We start from the raw sequence: 17,510 nt of genomic DNA on the forward strand, positions 1-17,510 counted from the left end.
AGCACAAAGGGGTCCTCTTACCACATGTTGCTTTCATTTATACACTGAGCAGACGGCAGATCTCCCTTCCCTGGTCTGTGCTGGTTCAACTCTGCATTCTCCAAGTCTGCTGAGTGAGGGAGCGTCTGCCAAGCGCAGGGACAGGGAGAAGTGCACACAGCCCAGGCACTGTTATCAGCTGCTGGGGAGGACCTGGCTTTAATCATTTACCTACAGTCCCTGGCTGTCAGTAATGTGACCCTGCACGCTGCGTGCTCCGTCCTTCAACAGATAGACGGACCATGCCTAGCAACCCTATTTTAAGCACAGGTAAAAGTAGGCAGTACAGGGAACAAAAATGTGGAATTAAGGGGTAATTGAATACACAGTGAAAAGTTGAAATAGGGGCACCAAGGTGATATTAACCACCTCCGGACCGCCTAACGCAGATTCGCGTTCCGGAGGTGGCAGCCCTGCGCAGAGTCACGCATATATGCGTCATCTCGCGATGGCCGAGATTTCTTGTGAACGCGCGCACACAGGCACGCGCGCTCACAGGAACGGAAGGTAAGAGAGTGGATCTCCAGCCTGCCAGCGGCGATCGTTCGCTGGCAGGCTGGAGATGTGTTTTTTTTTTAACCCCTAACAGGTATATTAGACGCTGTTTTGATAACAGCGTCTAATATACCTGCTACCTGGTCCTCTGGTGGTCCCATTTGTTTGGATCGACCACCAGAGGACACAGGTAGCTCAGTAATATGTTGCACCAAGCACCACTACACTACACCCCCCCCCTGTCACTTATTAACCCCTTATTCACCCTTGATCACCCTTGATCACCCCTGATCACCCCATATAGACTCCCTGATCACCCCCCTGTCATTGATTACCCCCCTGTCATTGATCACCCCCCTGTCATTGATCACCCCCCTGTAAAGCTCCATTCAAATGTCCGCATGATTTTTACGGATCCACTGATAGATGGATCGGATCCGCAAAACGCATCCGGACGTCTGAATGGAGCCTTACAGGGGAGTGATCAATGACTGTGGTGATCACCCCCATATAGACTCCCTGATCACCCCCCTGTCATTGATTACCCCCCTGTCATTGATCACACCCCTGTAAAGCTCCATTCAGATGTCCGTATGATTTTTACGGATCCACTGATAGATGGATCGGATCCGCAAAATGCATACGGACGTCTGAATAAAGCCTTACAGGGGTGTGATCAATGACTGTGGTGATCACCCCATATAGACTCCCTGATCACCCCCCTGTCATTGATTACCCCCCTGTAAGATCCATTCAGATGTCCGCATGATTTTTACGGATCCACTGATAGATGGATCGGATCCGCAAAACGCATACGGACGTCTGAATAAAGCCTTACAGGGGGCGTGATCAATGACTGTGGTGATCACCCCATATAGACTCCCTGATCACCCCCCTGTCATTGATTACACCCCTGTCATTGATCACCCCCCCTGTCAGGCTGCATTCAGATGTCCGTATGATTTTTACGGATCCACTGATAGATGGATCGGATCCGCAAAACACATACGGACATCTGAATGGAGCCTTATAGGGGGGTGATCAATGACAGGGGGGTGATCACCCCATATAGACTCCCTGATCACCCCCCTGTCATTGATTACCCCCCTGTCATTGATCACACCCCTGTAAAGCTCCATTCAGATGTCCGCATGATTTTTACGGATCCACTGATAGAGGGATCGGATCCGCAAAACACATACGGACATCTGAATGGAGCCTTATAGGGGGTGATCAATGACAGGGGGGTGATCACCCCATATAGACTCCCTGATCACCCCCCTGTCATTGATCACCCCCCTGTCATTGATCACCCCCCTGTCATTGATCACCCCTCTGTAAGGCTCCATTCAGACATTTTTTTGGCCCAAGTTAGCGGAAATTGGTATTTTTTTCTTACAAAGTCTCATATTCCAATAACTTGTGTCAAAAAATAAAATCTCACATGAACTCACCATACCCCTCACGGAATCCAAATGCGTAAAATTTTTTAGACATTTATATTCCAGACTTCTTCTCACGCTTTAGGGCCCCTAGAATGCCAGGGCAGTATAAATACCCCACATGTGACCCCATTTCGGAAAGAAGACACCCCCAGGTATTCCGTGAGGGGCATATTGAGTCCATGAAAGATTGAAATTTTTGTCCCAAGTTAGCGGAAAGGGAGACTTTGTGAGAAAAAAATAAATAAAATCAATTTCCGCTAACTTGTGCCAAAAAAAAAAAAATTTCTATGAACTCGCCATGCCCCTCATTGAATACCTTGGGGTGTCTTCTTTCCAAAATGGGGTCACATGTGGGGTATTTATACTGCCCTGGCATTCTAGGGGCCCTAAAGCGTGAGAAGAAGTCTGGGATCCAAATGTCTAAAAATGCCCTCATAAAAGGAATGTGGGCCCCTTTGCGCATCTAGGCTGCAAAAAAGTGTCACACATCTGGTATCGCCGTACTCAGGAGAAGTTGGGGAATGTGTTTTGGGGTGTCATTTTACATATACCCATGCTGGGTGAGAGAAATATCTTGGCAAAAGACAACTTTTCCCATTTTTTTATACAAAGTTGGCATTTGACCAAGATATTTATCTCACCCAGCATGGGTATATGTAAAATGACACCCCAAAACACATTCCCCAACTTCTCCTGAATACGGAGATACCAGATGTGTGACACTTTTTTGCAGCCTAGGTGGGCAAAGGGGCCCATATTCCAAAGAGCACCTTTCGGATTTCACTGGTCATTTTTTACAGAATTAGATTTCAAACTCCTTACCACACATTTGGGCCCCAGAATGCCAGGGCAGTATAACTACCCCACAAGTGACCCCATTTTGGAAAGAAGACACCCCAAGGTATTCGCTGATGGGCATAGTGAGTTCATTGAAGTTTTTATTTTTTGTCACAAGTTAGTGGAATATGAGACTTTGTAAGAAAAAAAAAAGAAAAAATCATCATTTTCCGCTAACTTGTGACAAAAAATAAAAAGTTCTATGAACTCACTATGCCCATCAGCGAATACCTTAGGGTGTCTACTTTCCGAAATGAGGTCATTTGTGGGGTGTTTGTACTGTCTGGCCATTGTAGAACCTCAGGAAACATGACAGGTGCTCAGAAAGTCAGAGCTGCTTCAAAAAGCGGAAATTCACATTTTTGTACCATAGTTTGTAAACGCTATAACTTTTACCCAAACCATTTTTTTTTACCCAAACATTTTTTTTTTTATCAAAGACATGTAGAACAATAAATTTAGAGCAAAATTTATATATGGATCTCGTTTTTTTTTGCAAAATTTTACAACTGAAAGTGAAAAATGTCATTTTGTTTGCAAAAAAATCGTTAAATTTCGATTAATAACAAAAAAAGTAAAAATGTCAGCAGCAATGAAATACCACCAAATGAAAGCTCTATTAGTGAGAAGAAAAGGAGGTAAAATTCATTTGGGTGGTAAGTTGCATGACCGAGCAATAAACGGTGAAAGTAGTGTAGGTCAGAAGTGTAAAAAGTGGCCTGGTCTTTCAGGGTGTTTAAGCACTGGGGGCTGAGGTGGTTAATCACCACAATCCAATACTCAAAAAAAAATAAAAAATACGACAGTTATCCTTTAAACTGCAAATGTTAGGAGCAAAAATGAGCGGAAGTGAGTTCCACGAAATATGTCCAGCATGGGTGAAGTCCTGCATCTGGGAGTGCAAGGAATAATACTGTAGGGTGAGTATTGTAGATTATTGGCTGAACAAAGAATATGAGTGGGTCATGTATTATCGTGGGATCTGTAGTTCTCGAAGAAATAGCCTTAACACGACTTTACTAAACTATGATAAAAGATATATACACAGAGATACGCAAAGATAAAGCAAGTAACGTCAGAGTCGTCAGACAAATGGGCCAGCTCCAGTTCAACCAGCGGCCAACATGGCACTTGGCCAACGCCCGTGTTATACAAAGAGAAATAATGGTAGAAAGACATTTTACCCTGATGATGCCTTCAATGGAACTGAGCTCCTTGTTACAAAGCTAAGTGTTTCTAGTCTCCTTGCCGCTACTAGTCCCACCTAAAAGTCAGTACACATGTACAGTTAACTCATACTGCAGAAATGCGGCCAGGTATCAGATATCAGCAAACAATTATATTACAAGGAATTAAAGGGGAAAGACCAATTAAAACCTTGCTTTACAGTCAGTAGACGAGATGAGAGATGAGAGCGGAGATGTAGGAGTGGGGTAGGGTATAGAGATGAGTGAATCAAATTCATCTAAAAATTTTCCAAAACTTCAGGGTTCCAGAAAATCTTAGACTCTTGTGATTTGATTCAGATGAATTGCTCAAAATGTGGGCCAGCATTTTACAGGTCAGAAGACAGAGACAACGGCCTCTTCTATCAAAAATTTTTGGACAATTTGAAACAAAACATCTGATGAGGAAGTGTGTTAATAAACAGGCTGTTTGTTGCCATTGACTGCGATCAGTTTACCGATTGTGATATATGTCGCTGAAACTTTGACATTACTAATGCCGTCTTGGCTTTACACTGCGTGCAGAATTATTAGGCAAATTAGTATTTTGACCACATCATCCTCTTTATGCATGTTGTCTTACTCCAAGCTGTATAGGCTCGAAAGCCTACTACCAATTAAGCATATTAGGTGATGTGCATCTCTGTAATGAGAAGGGGTGTGGTCTAATGACATCAACACCCTATATTAGGTGTGCATAATTATTAGGCAACTTCCTTTCCTTTGGCAAAATGGGTCAAAAGAAGGACTTGACAGGCTCAGAAAAGTCAAAAATAGTGAGATATCTTGCAGAGGGATGCAGCACTCTTAAAATTGCAAAGCTTCTGAAGCGTGATCATCGAACAATCAAGCGTTTCATTCAAAATAGTCAACAGGGTCGCAAGAAGCGTGTGGAAAAACCAAGGCGCAAAATAACTGCCCATGAACTGAGAAAAGTCAAGCGTGCAGCTGCCAAGATGCCACTTGCCACCAGTTTGGCCATATTTCAGAGCTGCAACCTCACTGGAGTGCCCAAAAGCACAAGGTGTGCAATACTCAGAGACATGGCCAAGGTAAGAAAGGCTGAAAGACGACCACCACTGAACAAGACACACAAGCTGAAACGTCAAGACTGGGCCAAGAAATATCTCAAGACTGATTTTTCTAAGGTTTTATGGACTGATGAAATGAGAGTGAGTCTTGATGGGCCAGATGGATGGGCCCGTGGCTGGATTGGTAAAGGGCAGAGAGCTCCAGTCCGACTCAGACGCCAGCAAGGTGGAGGTGGAGTACTGGTTTGGGCTGGTATCATCAAAGATGAACTTGTGGGGCCTTTTCGGGTTGAGGATGGAGTCAAGCTCAACTCCCAGTCCTACTGCCAGTTTCTGGAAGACACCTTCTTCAAGCAGTGGTACAGGAAGAAGTCTGCATCCTTCAAGAAAAACATGATTTTCATGCAGGACAATGCTCCATCACACACGTCCAAGTACTCCACAGCGTGGCTGGCAAGAAAGGGTATAAAAGAAGAAAATCTAATGACATGGCCTCCTTGTTCACCTGATCTGAACCCCATTGAGAACCTGTGGTCCATCATCAAATGTGAGATTTACAAGGAGGGAAAACAGTACACCTCTCTGAACAGTGTCTGGGAGGCTGTGGTTGCTGCTGCACGCAATGTTGATGGTGAACAGATCAAAACACTGACAGAATCCATGGATGGCAGGCTTTTGAGTGTCCTTGCAAAGAAAGGTGGCTATATTGGTCACCGATTTGTTTTGTTTTGTTTTTGAATGTCAGAAATGTATATTTGTGAATGTTAAGATGTCATATTGGTTTCACTGGTAAAAATAAATAATTGAAATGGGTATATATTTGTTTTTTGTTAAGTTGCCTAATAATTATGCACAGTAATAGTCACCTGCACACACAGATATCCCCCTAAAATAGCTAAAACTAAAAACAAACTAAAAACTACTTCCAAAAATATTCAGCTTTGATATTAATGAGTTTTTTGGGTTCATTGAGAACATGGTTGTTGTTCAATAATAAATTTAATCCTCAAAAATACAACTTGCCTAATAATTCTGCACTCCCTGTAAATTGCTTGGAAGGTGATACGTGACTTTTCAGAGCACCTTTGAGTTGGGTCAAATTTATTTCTACCTGAACTGAATCTGCCATAATGAAAAGAGTTGATGTCATGAGATACGCCACTAAAACAGTTCTTCTCCTTTTTGATAAGAAATAGTGTATACATTGTGCATAGACTGTGGATTTCATAAGTGCGACTCTATCCAGGTAACTGGTTTAAAAGATCTAAGAAATGAACTTGTGGTGCCGTTCGACTCTCCAAACACTCCTCCAAATGTAGATGTTATGTGTGGAATGATTGCGGCTAATAACCGCAGCTAGCGCAGTTACTCACCTCCTGATCACTCGAATATTATTATAAATGAGGTTGATTTTCCTTTTGACTACCTCATTTTTTCTCAACATGGTCCTATTACTTTCCTATCACATTCCTGACCCTTAGATATCAATGCTCCAGTGGAGACATAATAAAAATATATTAACTGTTCTGTGACTGCTCCAACGAAACTTCAGGAGGGGGGGGGGGGGGAAATAATGAAATAAAACGTGACACTTGGGTCTTACGACTGACGGCGGCTTGTAAGAGCAGCAATAAATAGATTCCCTGGAAACAGTACCTGTCTGTGGAATGACAATGACTCCTCGCTCCTCGGAACGTGTACTGGGTAATGGGATTTCTATAGCTTCATTCCATTTACAATATTGTTGATTTTCAGAACAGAGGGGAGAAAACTATATTTCTGCAGGTATCTTTTAATCTTAATTTCTGATGTTTCGTCACACTCGCACTAGGAGATGGAAACATCTACTGTTTATGCAAATAGCCTATCTTGATTCAGCTTGGTGAATTAGACTCATCTTAGGCTTTTTATATGGAAGATTGATCTACCTGGAAGATTGAAACAAAAATGAGACTAAGCCTGGAAATAGAGAGTGGATGTGAATGCAGATCAGATGATAATAAGGCAAGAAAGCATCACGGGTACAGTAAGGTAAAATACGGACAAGTGCAAAATATTGTTACAATCTTTACGATCTGATTTGATGAGAATGGTAAAGTTTGTAGTACCGCTGTGCAAAAGTAAAATGATAGGACTGGATACTATAGAAATTCTAAATTGTGAAAATATTATAGTGGAGAATTGCATTGATGTATACTCCCAAAATATATATATATATATATATATATATATATTTTTTTTTTTTTTCTAATAGAATCAGACAGTAAGCCAGTAAGAAACTGGGACAGGGAAAGCTAAGGTAACATGCCTGTATGTCACAAACTTACCTGTCCAGGCTTCAGAGGCGAGATCTCCCGATTCGGCGAAGTCATGCCCCCTGGTGACACAACAGCATCGTTAGCAGCAGGATGCAGTGATCTATTTCTCCCCACAGAGGGTGTGGGCTGGAGGAAACTAGTAGTGGGCTGATTGCTTAGCTGCTCTGTTACTGTGTGCTGTGTTCTGACTAATGGAGCGCCGAGTCATGACCTGTCAGGTTCTGATTCTGGAACTCGTGCTGCATTTAAACTCCTTCCTGGCTAGATACCATTGCCAGTGATAGTTTTTCACTCCCTTGCTGTGCTCCCAGTTCTATTCTTTGTGTGTTTGGATTACTTATTAGATTGACCTCCGCTTGCCTTTGACCAGTCTCTGTCTCGTGATTTGGTATTGTGTTTCCCGTCTGGTTCTGACTTTCAGCTTGGCTATTCTGACTACCCTCTGTCATCTGATTTGGTACTGCATTGTCCACCCAGTTCCGACCCATTTCTGTATGACTTTGTCTTTGTGAAGTTTCTTCTCTAGCAGAGTAGGGAACATCGACCAGTTGTAGACTTGCCGCCTAGGGCTTGCGCTGCATGTAGGCAGAGAAAGCGGGCTGGGTTCCAGTTAGGGCTCACTGTGTGTTCCTGCCTACTGTGCTGACATTGTAGGAGTAGTTTATAGTCTTCTAGTCTGTATCCGTGGCAACACATAGGTCTGTATAGGAGACTTATTGTACATACAGAACTGTACATAAATCAATAGTACATGTGACTATAAGAAACGTTGTAATATATCTTATCAAAGAGAAATTCATTGTTCTACAGTTGTCAGCTGTTTCTTCCTGATCCCCTCCATTTGGAAAAATAACATTGACTCTGAAAATTATGAGAATTTCCTCTTGGACGAATGCTAAGTTAGGAAGCAAATTCTCCTTTACTTTCTGCGTGCAGTGGATGGGAGCTAGTCTCTACCTACCAGATCTGGGAGAGCTGCAAACTAGACATACAATATGCATGGGGGAAACTGGCAAATTACATTACTGGGCCCCATAGAAAATTTTTGAACGCTTACCTCACCCCCACCCACCCAACAACTTTCCCTCAACCCCCTCCTCCTGTTCAGCACGCAACCTGTCACTGCTCAGCCAGACATTGAATGCAAAAGTCATGTGCCCCACATCAAAATGGATGTTAATGTGGGAAGACCCAGGACCTGCAGAGCCAGCGGTGGAGCAATGGAGCCAAAACCCAACGGTCAGGATCAGACAAGCATGATCGCCACCGTTGATCTGGTCATGCTGGAGGGTCTAAAAAAAGATGGACAACCCCTTTATTAATAAAATCTCTTAATAGGTCCCACACAGCAGTGAGAATACCCCAAAGCTCAGTCACCAGGAAGCACAGCACTTTCAGGCCAGTAGGCACTAGGCATTATTCATGAGCCCATACAAGCCAATATTCTCTAACTTTCCCTGAGCCTCCTAATCTTGTCCAGCTCCAGTCCTTTTATCTCCTGTCACTGACCTACAAGTCTGTGACAGAGACAGCAACACACTGCCCTGACCTCCGCAGTCTTCAGAGACTCAGTCCCCTGAAGCGCAGACTATGTACCGTTCATACTGCCCCCTCCTGCACTGATCATCATGGTGGCGACTTCAACACAGGGCTTTCACCACCACTTCATCACAGATCCTTCAGCTCTTGCAGTGGCTATGGCTGCTATGGCAGCAGTTACGCCCATGTATATAATGCTCAGAACGTTTGATGAAAGGTTAATTAGGGGTATGCTTCAAGCAAGAGTATTTGCCTCATGTTTTTATTTTTGATTCTCTAGAACATAGAGATGAATTGCAAAAGTATAGTTTGGTAGAGATAGTGACCATGACCGGGTTGTAGCTCCGCTGTATCTGCAATATGTCAAACAATAATAACTTCTAGATGTAGTGAATTAGGAAGAAGAGGTCTTCAGTACAGCTGTTTGCTTTTATTAGGGACTGTGCCTGGTGTTGCAGGTCACTCCAATTCACTTGAATGGGATGGAGGAGTTACAGTAAACTCCAATACCAGGCACAGTCCTTCTGAAAGTACAAAGCTGTGCATGCTAAACACTTAGGAGGATGTGATGTTTGCTGGATCTAATCAGCTGGGGTGCTGAGGACAAGCCATCAATTCGAGTCCCTTTTAAAACAATGAAATACTAGCACTAGAGGATGCTCTGGAGATATCTGCATAATGTGTTATTATTGAGGTACACGTACAAAAAGTCTGCAGTAATCTTCCCCCTAGTGGTGGCTAAAGGCATTCAGAACGTTATCATTTAAATGGGTTGTCCGGCCATATATATTGATGACCTAATGCCAGAATAGGAGGATAGGTCATCAATATATATGGCTGGACATCCCCTTTAACACTATGTCTATGCAGGGGAGATGTAGCGCTTTATCAGAAAAATAAAATATAAATTAGACTACTTTCACACTTGCGGCAGCAGGGTCCAGGAGGCTGTTCCGGTGGGGGAACAGCCTGCCGGAGCCGTGCTAATGCTGGCACACCGTGCCGCAAGAAGTCCACTCCGGCCCCATTCACTATAATGGGGATAGGCCGGAGGTCCGGCCACAGCACAGCAAACAGGCCGATAGGCAGCCGGACAAAAACCGCAGCGCCTAGTGTAGTTTTGGTCCGGCCGCCTTTCGGCATGTTTGATTTCCGGTAAGCACTGATCTGGCAGGCTGTTCCTCCGCCAGAACAGCCTTCCAGACCCTCCTGCCACAAGTGTGAAAGTAGCCTTAGCACCAAATTTTTATTGTGTTTAGATTAGGAGAAGGGCATTGACTTTAAAGGAGATGTTTGGCTACGTAAGAAAATACATTTGGCTTGACGCGTCTTATCATGTGATTTTTGTTTTGTTTTTGTTTTTTAAATACATATTCCCAATGTGCTAAAATGTAATCATAAATGAATTATGTAAATCTGATTATGACATATACTGTATGAGAACGCACCAAGATACGGCAGGAGTCATATTCCTAGTTTCATATTTTCAGCCCTAAATATGTATCGGTTAATCCACTGCTCTCTTCCACAGCCAGTCAGATGTCAGTGTTGATAATAACATGTAATAATCTATCTGAAATATGGACAGCATATATGAGATTGTTGATGTTTAGCCAAGTTTTATTAAATGTCAGCTCTGCAGGAGGAACATTCTATAAAACCTAAGCTCAGAGATAGAGTTGAGCAAAGAAAGACTGGACTTTATGGTATTTAATGGTATGCAATAGCTCCCATGATAATATGAGATGAAGGCTCCACACATCCATGATTATTAAAGGCTGAGGCTTTCTCACTTCACACAAATTGAATTCTTTCACAGAATGAAGGGCTTTTAAAATACAGTACAAAGTGCAGAAATAAATTAGCATGTAAAGTGATCTGTGATATCAGGCTTTGTTTCACCTACAGTAAGTCTGAAAAAAAAAAATTCTCATCTTATAAAATGTCATCTTTAAAATGCGCCGCCGCAGCTCCTGACACAGAATTTTATAGGAAACGCAACGTTTTACATGATGTTATCGAAATGCAATTTATTATGTCTGCTGTAATCTGTGTAATATTTTTCTTCCAGAATAACCGATTTGGCAAATATTAAAAGAAGATTATATTTATCGACTGTCCACAAGGAATTATCCGCAACACCGTTACATGCAAAAATCCCGCTCTTCATCATCAGGCGGAAAGTTGTAAGTTCTTGTTCATGTTCTTCTGTGAAAAATGGTAGAATAGATGTCCAAATATTAAGGATAATTCTATTAGGAAATTTTGGATGCGGAGACAATCTCAAGTAAGGACTGAAAAATATCTCTTTATAGTTAAAGGGGTTATCCGAAACTTTTAAAATCCCCCCATATGCCCGGGCCCCTCACAATGAATATACTTACTTCGCTCCCCGCGCCGCTCCTCGTCCCCGCACCGCCGCTGCTGCTTCTCCCAGTGCGCAGATTAAAACATCCAGTGTCGGGGGGAGCGGCCGAAGGCAGGCGGGGACGGGGATAAGCCTCCCTAGCATTGCGGGTGATGCTAGAGAGGCCCCCCCATCACCGGATGTTTTTATCTGAGCACTGGGAGAAGTAGCAGCGGCAGTGCGGAGAGCCAGGTAAGTATATTCATTGTGAGGGGCGCGGGCATATGGGGGGAATTTATTAGTCTCTTATAACCCCTTTAAATAAATCCACCACCTCGGTCACCAGTAAATATGTATCTATTATCCCTTGAATCAGTGCAGTATCTTTGCCTTGAAAGCTCAGCTGTTTATACTACAAACCTCACCTTCCTTACTAGTTCACTATTTTTACATTTGCTTTGGCATGCAGTGCTATTTACGCATTTATGTGGCGCTACTATATTACGCAGACATTATCATCAAGATTTTTCCTTAACGGAGCTTACAATCTAAGTTCCCTATCCCTTTGGAGGGTGGGAGGAAACCAGAGGAAACCCTGAGGAAACCCACACAAACACGAGGAGAACATACAAACTCCATGCAGATGTTGTCCTTGGTCAGATTCGAACCTAGGATCCCAGCGCTGCAAAGCACCAGTGCTAACCACTGAGCCACCCTTATCATACCACAAATCGGGAATAGCATCATGGCTTCCATCATAACCAGAGTCGATGGCTTCAGTGTGTACAGTGTACTGAGCTTTAGGGCCACACTTGACTGCACAATTATACACATTAGAATGCCCACAACTTTCTGCAAGATCCACCAATATTATTTTAATGTATTTCAGTGTGTAGGTAGCCGATATTCAAGGGCCGACTCTGGGGCCGTCCCTGCAGGGGTCCGATTCCATGAGTAGATTAAATAGAGACCCCTAAAATAAATAGCAGGAAATCTTTAAGGCCCTAGAGCCTAGATGGCTAACCTCCAGCACTCCAGCTGTGGTAAAACCACGACTCCCAAGATGTATACTTGCTTGTCTGTTCTCAGAACTCCACAGACATGAATGAAGCATGCTGGGAGTCGTAGTTTCACCACAGCTGGAGGTTAGCCTTTACTGCCCTAGAGTCTATGAGTACTTCCCACATAGGAACTTAGAATAAACTCCGAAAGACTAAATTCAAAGGAATATTTCCATGAAAACTTTTCAGATCCAAAAGCAACTAATTAAATGTAAATGCTTTCAGACTATTTCGAGATAGCAACACTTATGCTCAAGACGTTTGTCATCTAAATAAGTTTGAAGAAAATTCAAGTTTTCTGCTTATACGCAGTCTGTGCCGGAGCAGAGGGGAAAAATATGGTGATAAAATTATTATTCATAAAGTTGTACCACAGAGGTAGTTCTTAATTTGAAATAAAAAAAGAATAAATCTATTTTACCGGAATGTAATTTAAATTAGTTGGGTCTGGTGTCACCCGGCGCCAGGGTTTAAAAACAAAAGTACACTTTAATGAACAATAAATTAAATTGTATCTGAATATGTAGTTCAATTACATGCTCTCCATCGGAGAATAAATAAATCATTCATGCAAAATATGAATAAAAAAGCTTGATCAATTGCTCCGGAAAATGTGATTAATTGGCTTAAATCTTCATTACACTTCATAACTGCTACATTTCGGTGTGTTTGTCTGTGCAACTCAGGGAGTGAGACGAAAAATCCAGCAGAGATATATGAAAGGAGCACCCCCAAGAAAAAACTTGTACACTGTTATAACGAGTGCAGGGGGAGTGGGGGCGGAGCATGACACAAAGATTTACAGAGCATCAGATAGAAGTCATGCTCCACCCTTTCTGCACTAGACGTAACACGATGGGGCAGAGTTACCAACAGTTCAAACACAGTGCAAACTAACACTAGTTAATCTAAAAATGTACTACGTTTATCACAGCAGCTGATGCTGGCTGATAAGTCTGTTGCACAGGTAGACTGTCTAGTACACCACCTCGCTTACTTTACGCCAGAATCATGCACCAAAAATTTAGATTTTTTTTTTTTGCAAACCTTAAAGGAGTTCTCTGGTTTCATAATGACATTTTTTAACCTAACCAGAGTACCCCAAACACTCCATATACCGTTTTCCATGTCAGCACTTCCGTTCCCTTCTTCTGTGTTTCATTGCATCCTGGCAGGATGTTTACATATCTTACTTCCTGTTTTCTTCAGCTTCCTGCCTGTTTTTCTAAACAATCCCAGTGTCACGTTTCGGTGTGGGAGGGAAACGCCACACTGAGCATAAGAGGGAGAGGGCAACAGGGAATCAGGCCTGAGAACTAGGGTAGGAAGATCGACACCTCCTAGTAAAACCCTAACCAAAATCCTGACTGACTACCAGTATGAACAGACCCCAGAGGTAGGTGTGTTAATACACAGGAATACCTAGAGTCCTATCTAGCCCTATAGGACCCTGGTACTAATGGCAGGGACGAGACTACCTGTTCCTCCAAAAGGAAGGACAAACAGGAGTCTCCTTCAGGCCTAATACAAATAATAGGAAAATGCAACACACAGAACCCAAACAAAATACAAAAAGGGAAAGGAAAAACTTAACTTCAAGGGAGCAATGTAAGTGCCAGGAACTCAGCCGAGATCCACACACCAGCTATCAACAACTGAAACTGAAGCTATAAACCGCACAGCATAGTGGGAAAAGCAACAATAAATAAGGAAGGTTAAATGACCACATTAGCAACACTTGAGGCAAGGGGTGTGGCCATTACCAGAAACATCACAGACGCCTATTGATCCACAAGGAAAACCTGTCTATCACGGCGGGGAGTGGGGAAAACCCCCCACCGTACGATGACTGGGGGATAAGGAAAGCAACTAGGCCTGAACACAAGGATAAGGGAGCAGGTCACCTCCTCATGCATCCCTATACCTAGCCCTAACTCCTAACCGTATGAGCGGACGTGGATGGTAGGACGGCTCATACCCTGGATACCTGAGGCCCTGAGTCGCCCTGAGAATCCCTCACAAAGGAGCTGAGGAGAGGCGCCCTGTTCTTCCAGGACACAGAAGAACAGGAGTCTCAAAAGGCCTAGAAGCAGGGAAAGGAAAAGACCATATGCAGCAAGAGAATCGGCAGGTAAGAAAACAAGACAACACACTTACCTGCCGCTACCACCACAACTGGAACCCGTGAATACGTACCGGAGCCCTAACACCAAACAGGACACCATACCAGCAACTCACACAGGTATCCAGCACACCAGACTCCGCCAGGACCCCCATGCCGCAAGGTGCATGGCAGCCCCAGGCGGCACTGCATACAGGCTAGGAAGTCAAGCAACCATGCTGGAAGATATCACCAAACATACCAGACAAGGAACACCAAGCTAGACATTACAACACACCAAAAAATAACCCCACACCAAACATACAACACATGTAAGGGAGGGAAGACATCGCTGGAGACCTCGATGTCCCACTAGGAGGACCTCAATCTGGGAGATGAAATATGAAGACCAGGAGCATAACTCCAGCACACACCATGGCTGGAGTACCACTGACTCCTGCCCTCTAGCCACAGGTAAGATGAAGCACCTAGTGACCACGCCCAACAAGGTGGTTAACCCCTCCAGCACCAGACAGAGAAGGAAACAACTGACAGGGGAAGTGCACACACCAGCATAAAAAGCTACACGTTGCCACAGGCAACAACATGCAAGGCAACCATGTCACGGCACACACCACAAAGGCCGCAACACTTCCCCCGCATGCTGAAACAGCAACACGTTGCCACAGGAAACAGCAAGCGTGGCATAAGTGTCACAGCGCACACCAAAGGCCGTGACACTGTCAGATCAAACCACGTGTTGCCAGTCTCACCGATCTCCTGCCACCTGTCGCGGGAACGTCCGTGACACCCAGCATGCTATGCTCTGTAAAGTTTTAACAGGGCTTTTTCAGCCTAGCTAAGGCCAAGTTCACACCTCAGATCAGTCATTTCCATCAGTTATTGTGAAGTATCCGAAATGGACTTCCGAATTTCAGGAAAAATTAGATTCCCACGAAACCGAATTTCCTCCGCGATTAAGTGGATTAGGTGAGTATAATTTTTTAAACCCCTGATTAACTCCTGAGGAGCTTAATGTGACTCACAGATGCCACATTCAGCGTTTAACGTGGCATCCAAAGGGTTAAATGACGGGGGCAGCGTGATTGTCGTTCCCCGTCATTGTGCCCGCTTCATACAATGGAAATTGATTTTTGGCAAAGTAATTCGTAACAAATCGAATTTCTTGTCAAAATTCGGCGAAGCTGCCGAATCAAATTTTTAAAAACCTCACTCATCTCTAATTGTGAACTAAAACCTATAGTGAAGAGATCAGTTGTAATTTAAAGAGGACCTTTCATCACTCCTGAAATGCCTATTTTAATAGCTTCATGCATTCCCCATGTAATAACAATTCTGGAGCATCTATTCTTATGTCTCTATGTTGTGCCATTCCTTTATTATTTCTACTAGAAGTTATGAATTAATTGCTATTAGCCTTCAGTAAGGGTGCAGAGGGGAGGTAACAGGTGGGGGGGGGGGGGTGTACCTGCACAGTCTGAAAATGGCAGCACTGATTGTATAGAGTGAGTCCGTGCAGGTACACCCCCCAACTTGTTACCTCCCCTCTGTACCCTTACTGAAGGCTAATAGCAATTAATTCATACAGTAACTTCTAGTAGAAATAATAAAGGAATGGCATAATATAGAGACATAAGAATAGATGCTCCAGAAATGTTATGACATGGGGAATGCATGGAGCTATTAAAACAGGAATGTCAGGAGAGGTGAAAGGTCCTCTTAAAAGAATTGCACCTGTTGTGCATTTTTGACTCGCACCTGGTTTTGGTTCACACTAACTGATCTAAAAAACGGACCAAATAACTGAAGTGTGAAATAACTGGAGTGGGGAGATGTAGGGAGAGTGAAAACTGCAGAGAGAATAGTGTGGAAGGAGGAGCAAGCCCTGAGAAAGATTACAGAGCAGAGCATGCTGGGTTTGGTTAGAAAGCTCACAGGAATCTGATGAAAACAGGAAGTTCTGCAGGTGAACATCCGGACAGGATGCAGCGATGCTGACAACAGGGGAAGTAAGGAGCTGACATGAAAAACATGAACAAAAATATTCAGTGTTTGAGGTACTCTGGCCAAAAAAAAACCATTTATTATGAACCCCTTTAAGCTAACCTCCTCCTGTTATGGCAGACTTCACCCCTTAGCCACTTAACTGTACCCCTTTGTCATACAAGTTGGAAAAAGGCTCTCAAAGTATGTTGGGTGTAAAGCATGGACAGACAGTTTTTGGCACCTATTGCTCCAGCGCATTTTGATTAGTAAATATCCCTCAGTGTGTCAGTTTTTCATGGAGTGTTCCTTTAAAAAGCATTTTTCCCTTATAGCATACCTGCGTTTTTGCATAATGAATATGCTTCTTTGTACAATCATAACTATGAAGGAACTGGTGTTTTTTCAACTTCCCTAGTGTATTTTTCTCCCATATTATTCACTGTTTCAGCTGCACAGTTAGATGCATTTCTTTCAGAAGCAGTTGGTGTCTCCCTTTTGCCAATACTGTATGCAGTGACCTCCTTTGCTTCCCATTATGTTTGTTTTCTTCTAGGAACCTCAGAAAGCTGCTAAGGAGGGACAGATGAGACACACAGGAGCTTCTCAGCTCTTCAGAAGCAGTGTAGAAGCAGTGCTCCTATCAGGCTTAGGAGCTCAACTAGCTCTGACAACCCCCATTTCCTCTTAGTAGTGTTGGTCGAGCACCTAAGTGCTCAGGTGCTCGAGTAGAACACCTCAGGATGCTCGGGTGCTCTACCGAGCACCCGATCACAATGGAAGTCAATGGGACAACCCGAGCATTAAACCAGGCACCCCCTGCTCTGAAGAGGGGAGGGTGTCTGGGTCATAGGAAAAAGTCAGAAATTGATGGAAACACCACTGAAATGTTTTGGGAACAGCATGGGGAGGATTTCTGGATGCATCTTGGACTCCCAGTTCGCTGCTGGGAACATTGTTTTCCAAGTAGTACGCCACTTTTACAGACTGACAATAATACGCACAAAACCAAAGATAAAATTGATTTTAGAGGAAAAAATTGTTAGGAAACATTAGTTCCTGTATAT

At 43.4% G+C, this 17,510-nt stretch overlaps 1 protein-coding gene across 1 annotated transcript in view; it reads left to right on the forward strand.

Moving 5' to 3' along the window:
• Positions 1-17,510, forward strand: part of CFAP20DC (CFAP20 domain containing) — a 334,505-nt gene that overhangs the window by 99,477 nt on the left and 217,518 nt on the right. Inside the window, exon 6 of the mRNA XM_040408726.1 lies at positions 11,002-11,116. Within this exon, the coding sequence (XP_040264660.1) occupies positions 11,002-11,116 (115 nt within the window). The remainder of the gene's footprint in view (positions 1-11,001; positions 11,117-17,510) is intronic.

Source organism: Bufo bufo, chromosome 9 (genome assembly GCF_905171765.1).
Source record: "Bufo bufo chromosome 9, aBufBuf1.1, whole genome shotgun sequence".
NCBI classification, from domain to species: domain Eukaryota; kingdom Metazoa; phylum Chordata; class Amphibia; order Anura; family Bufonidae; genus Bufo; species Bufo bufo.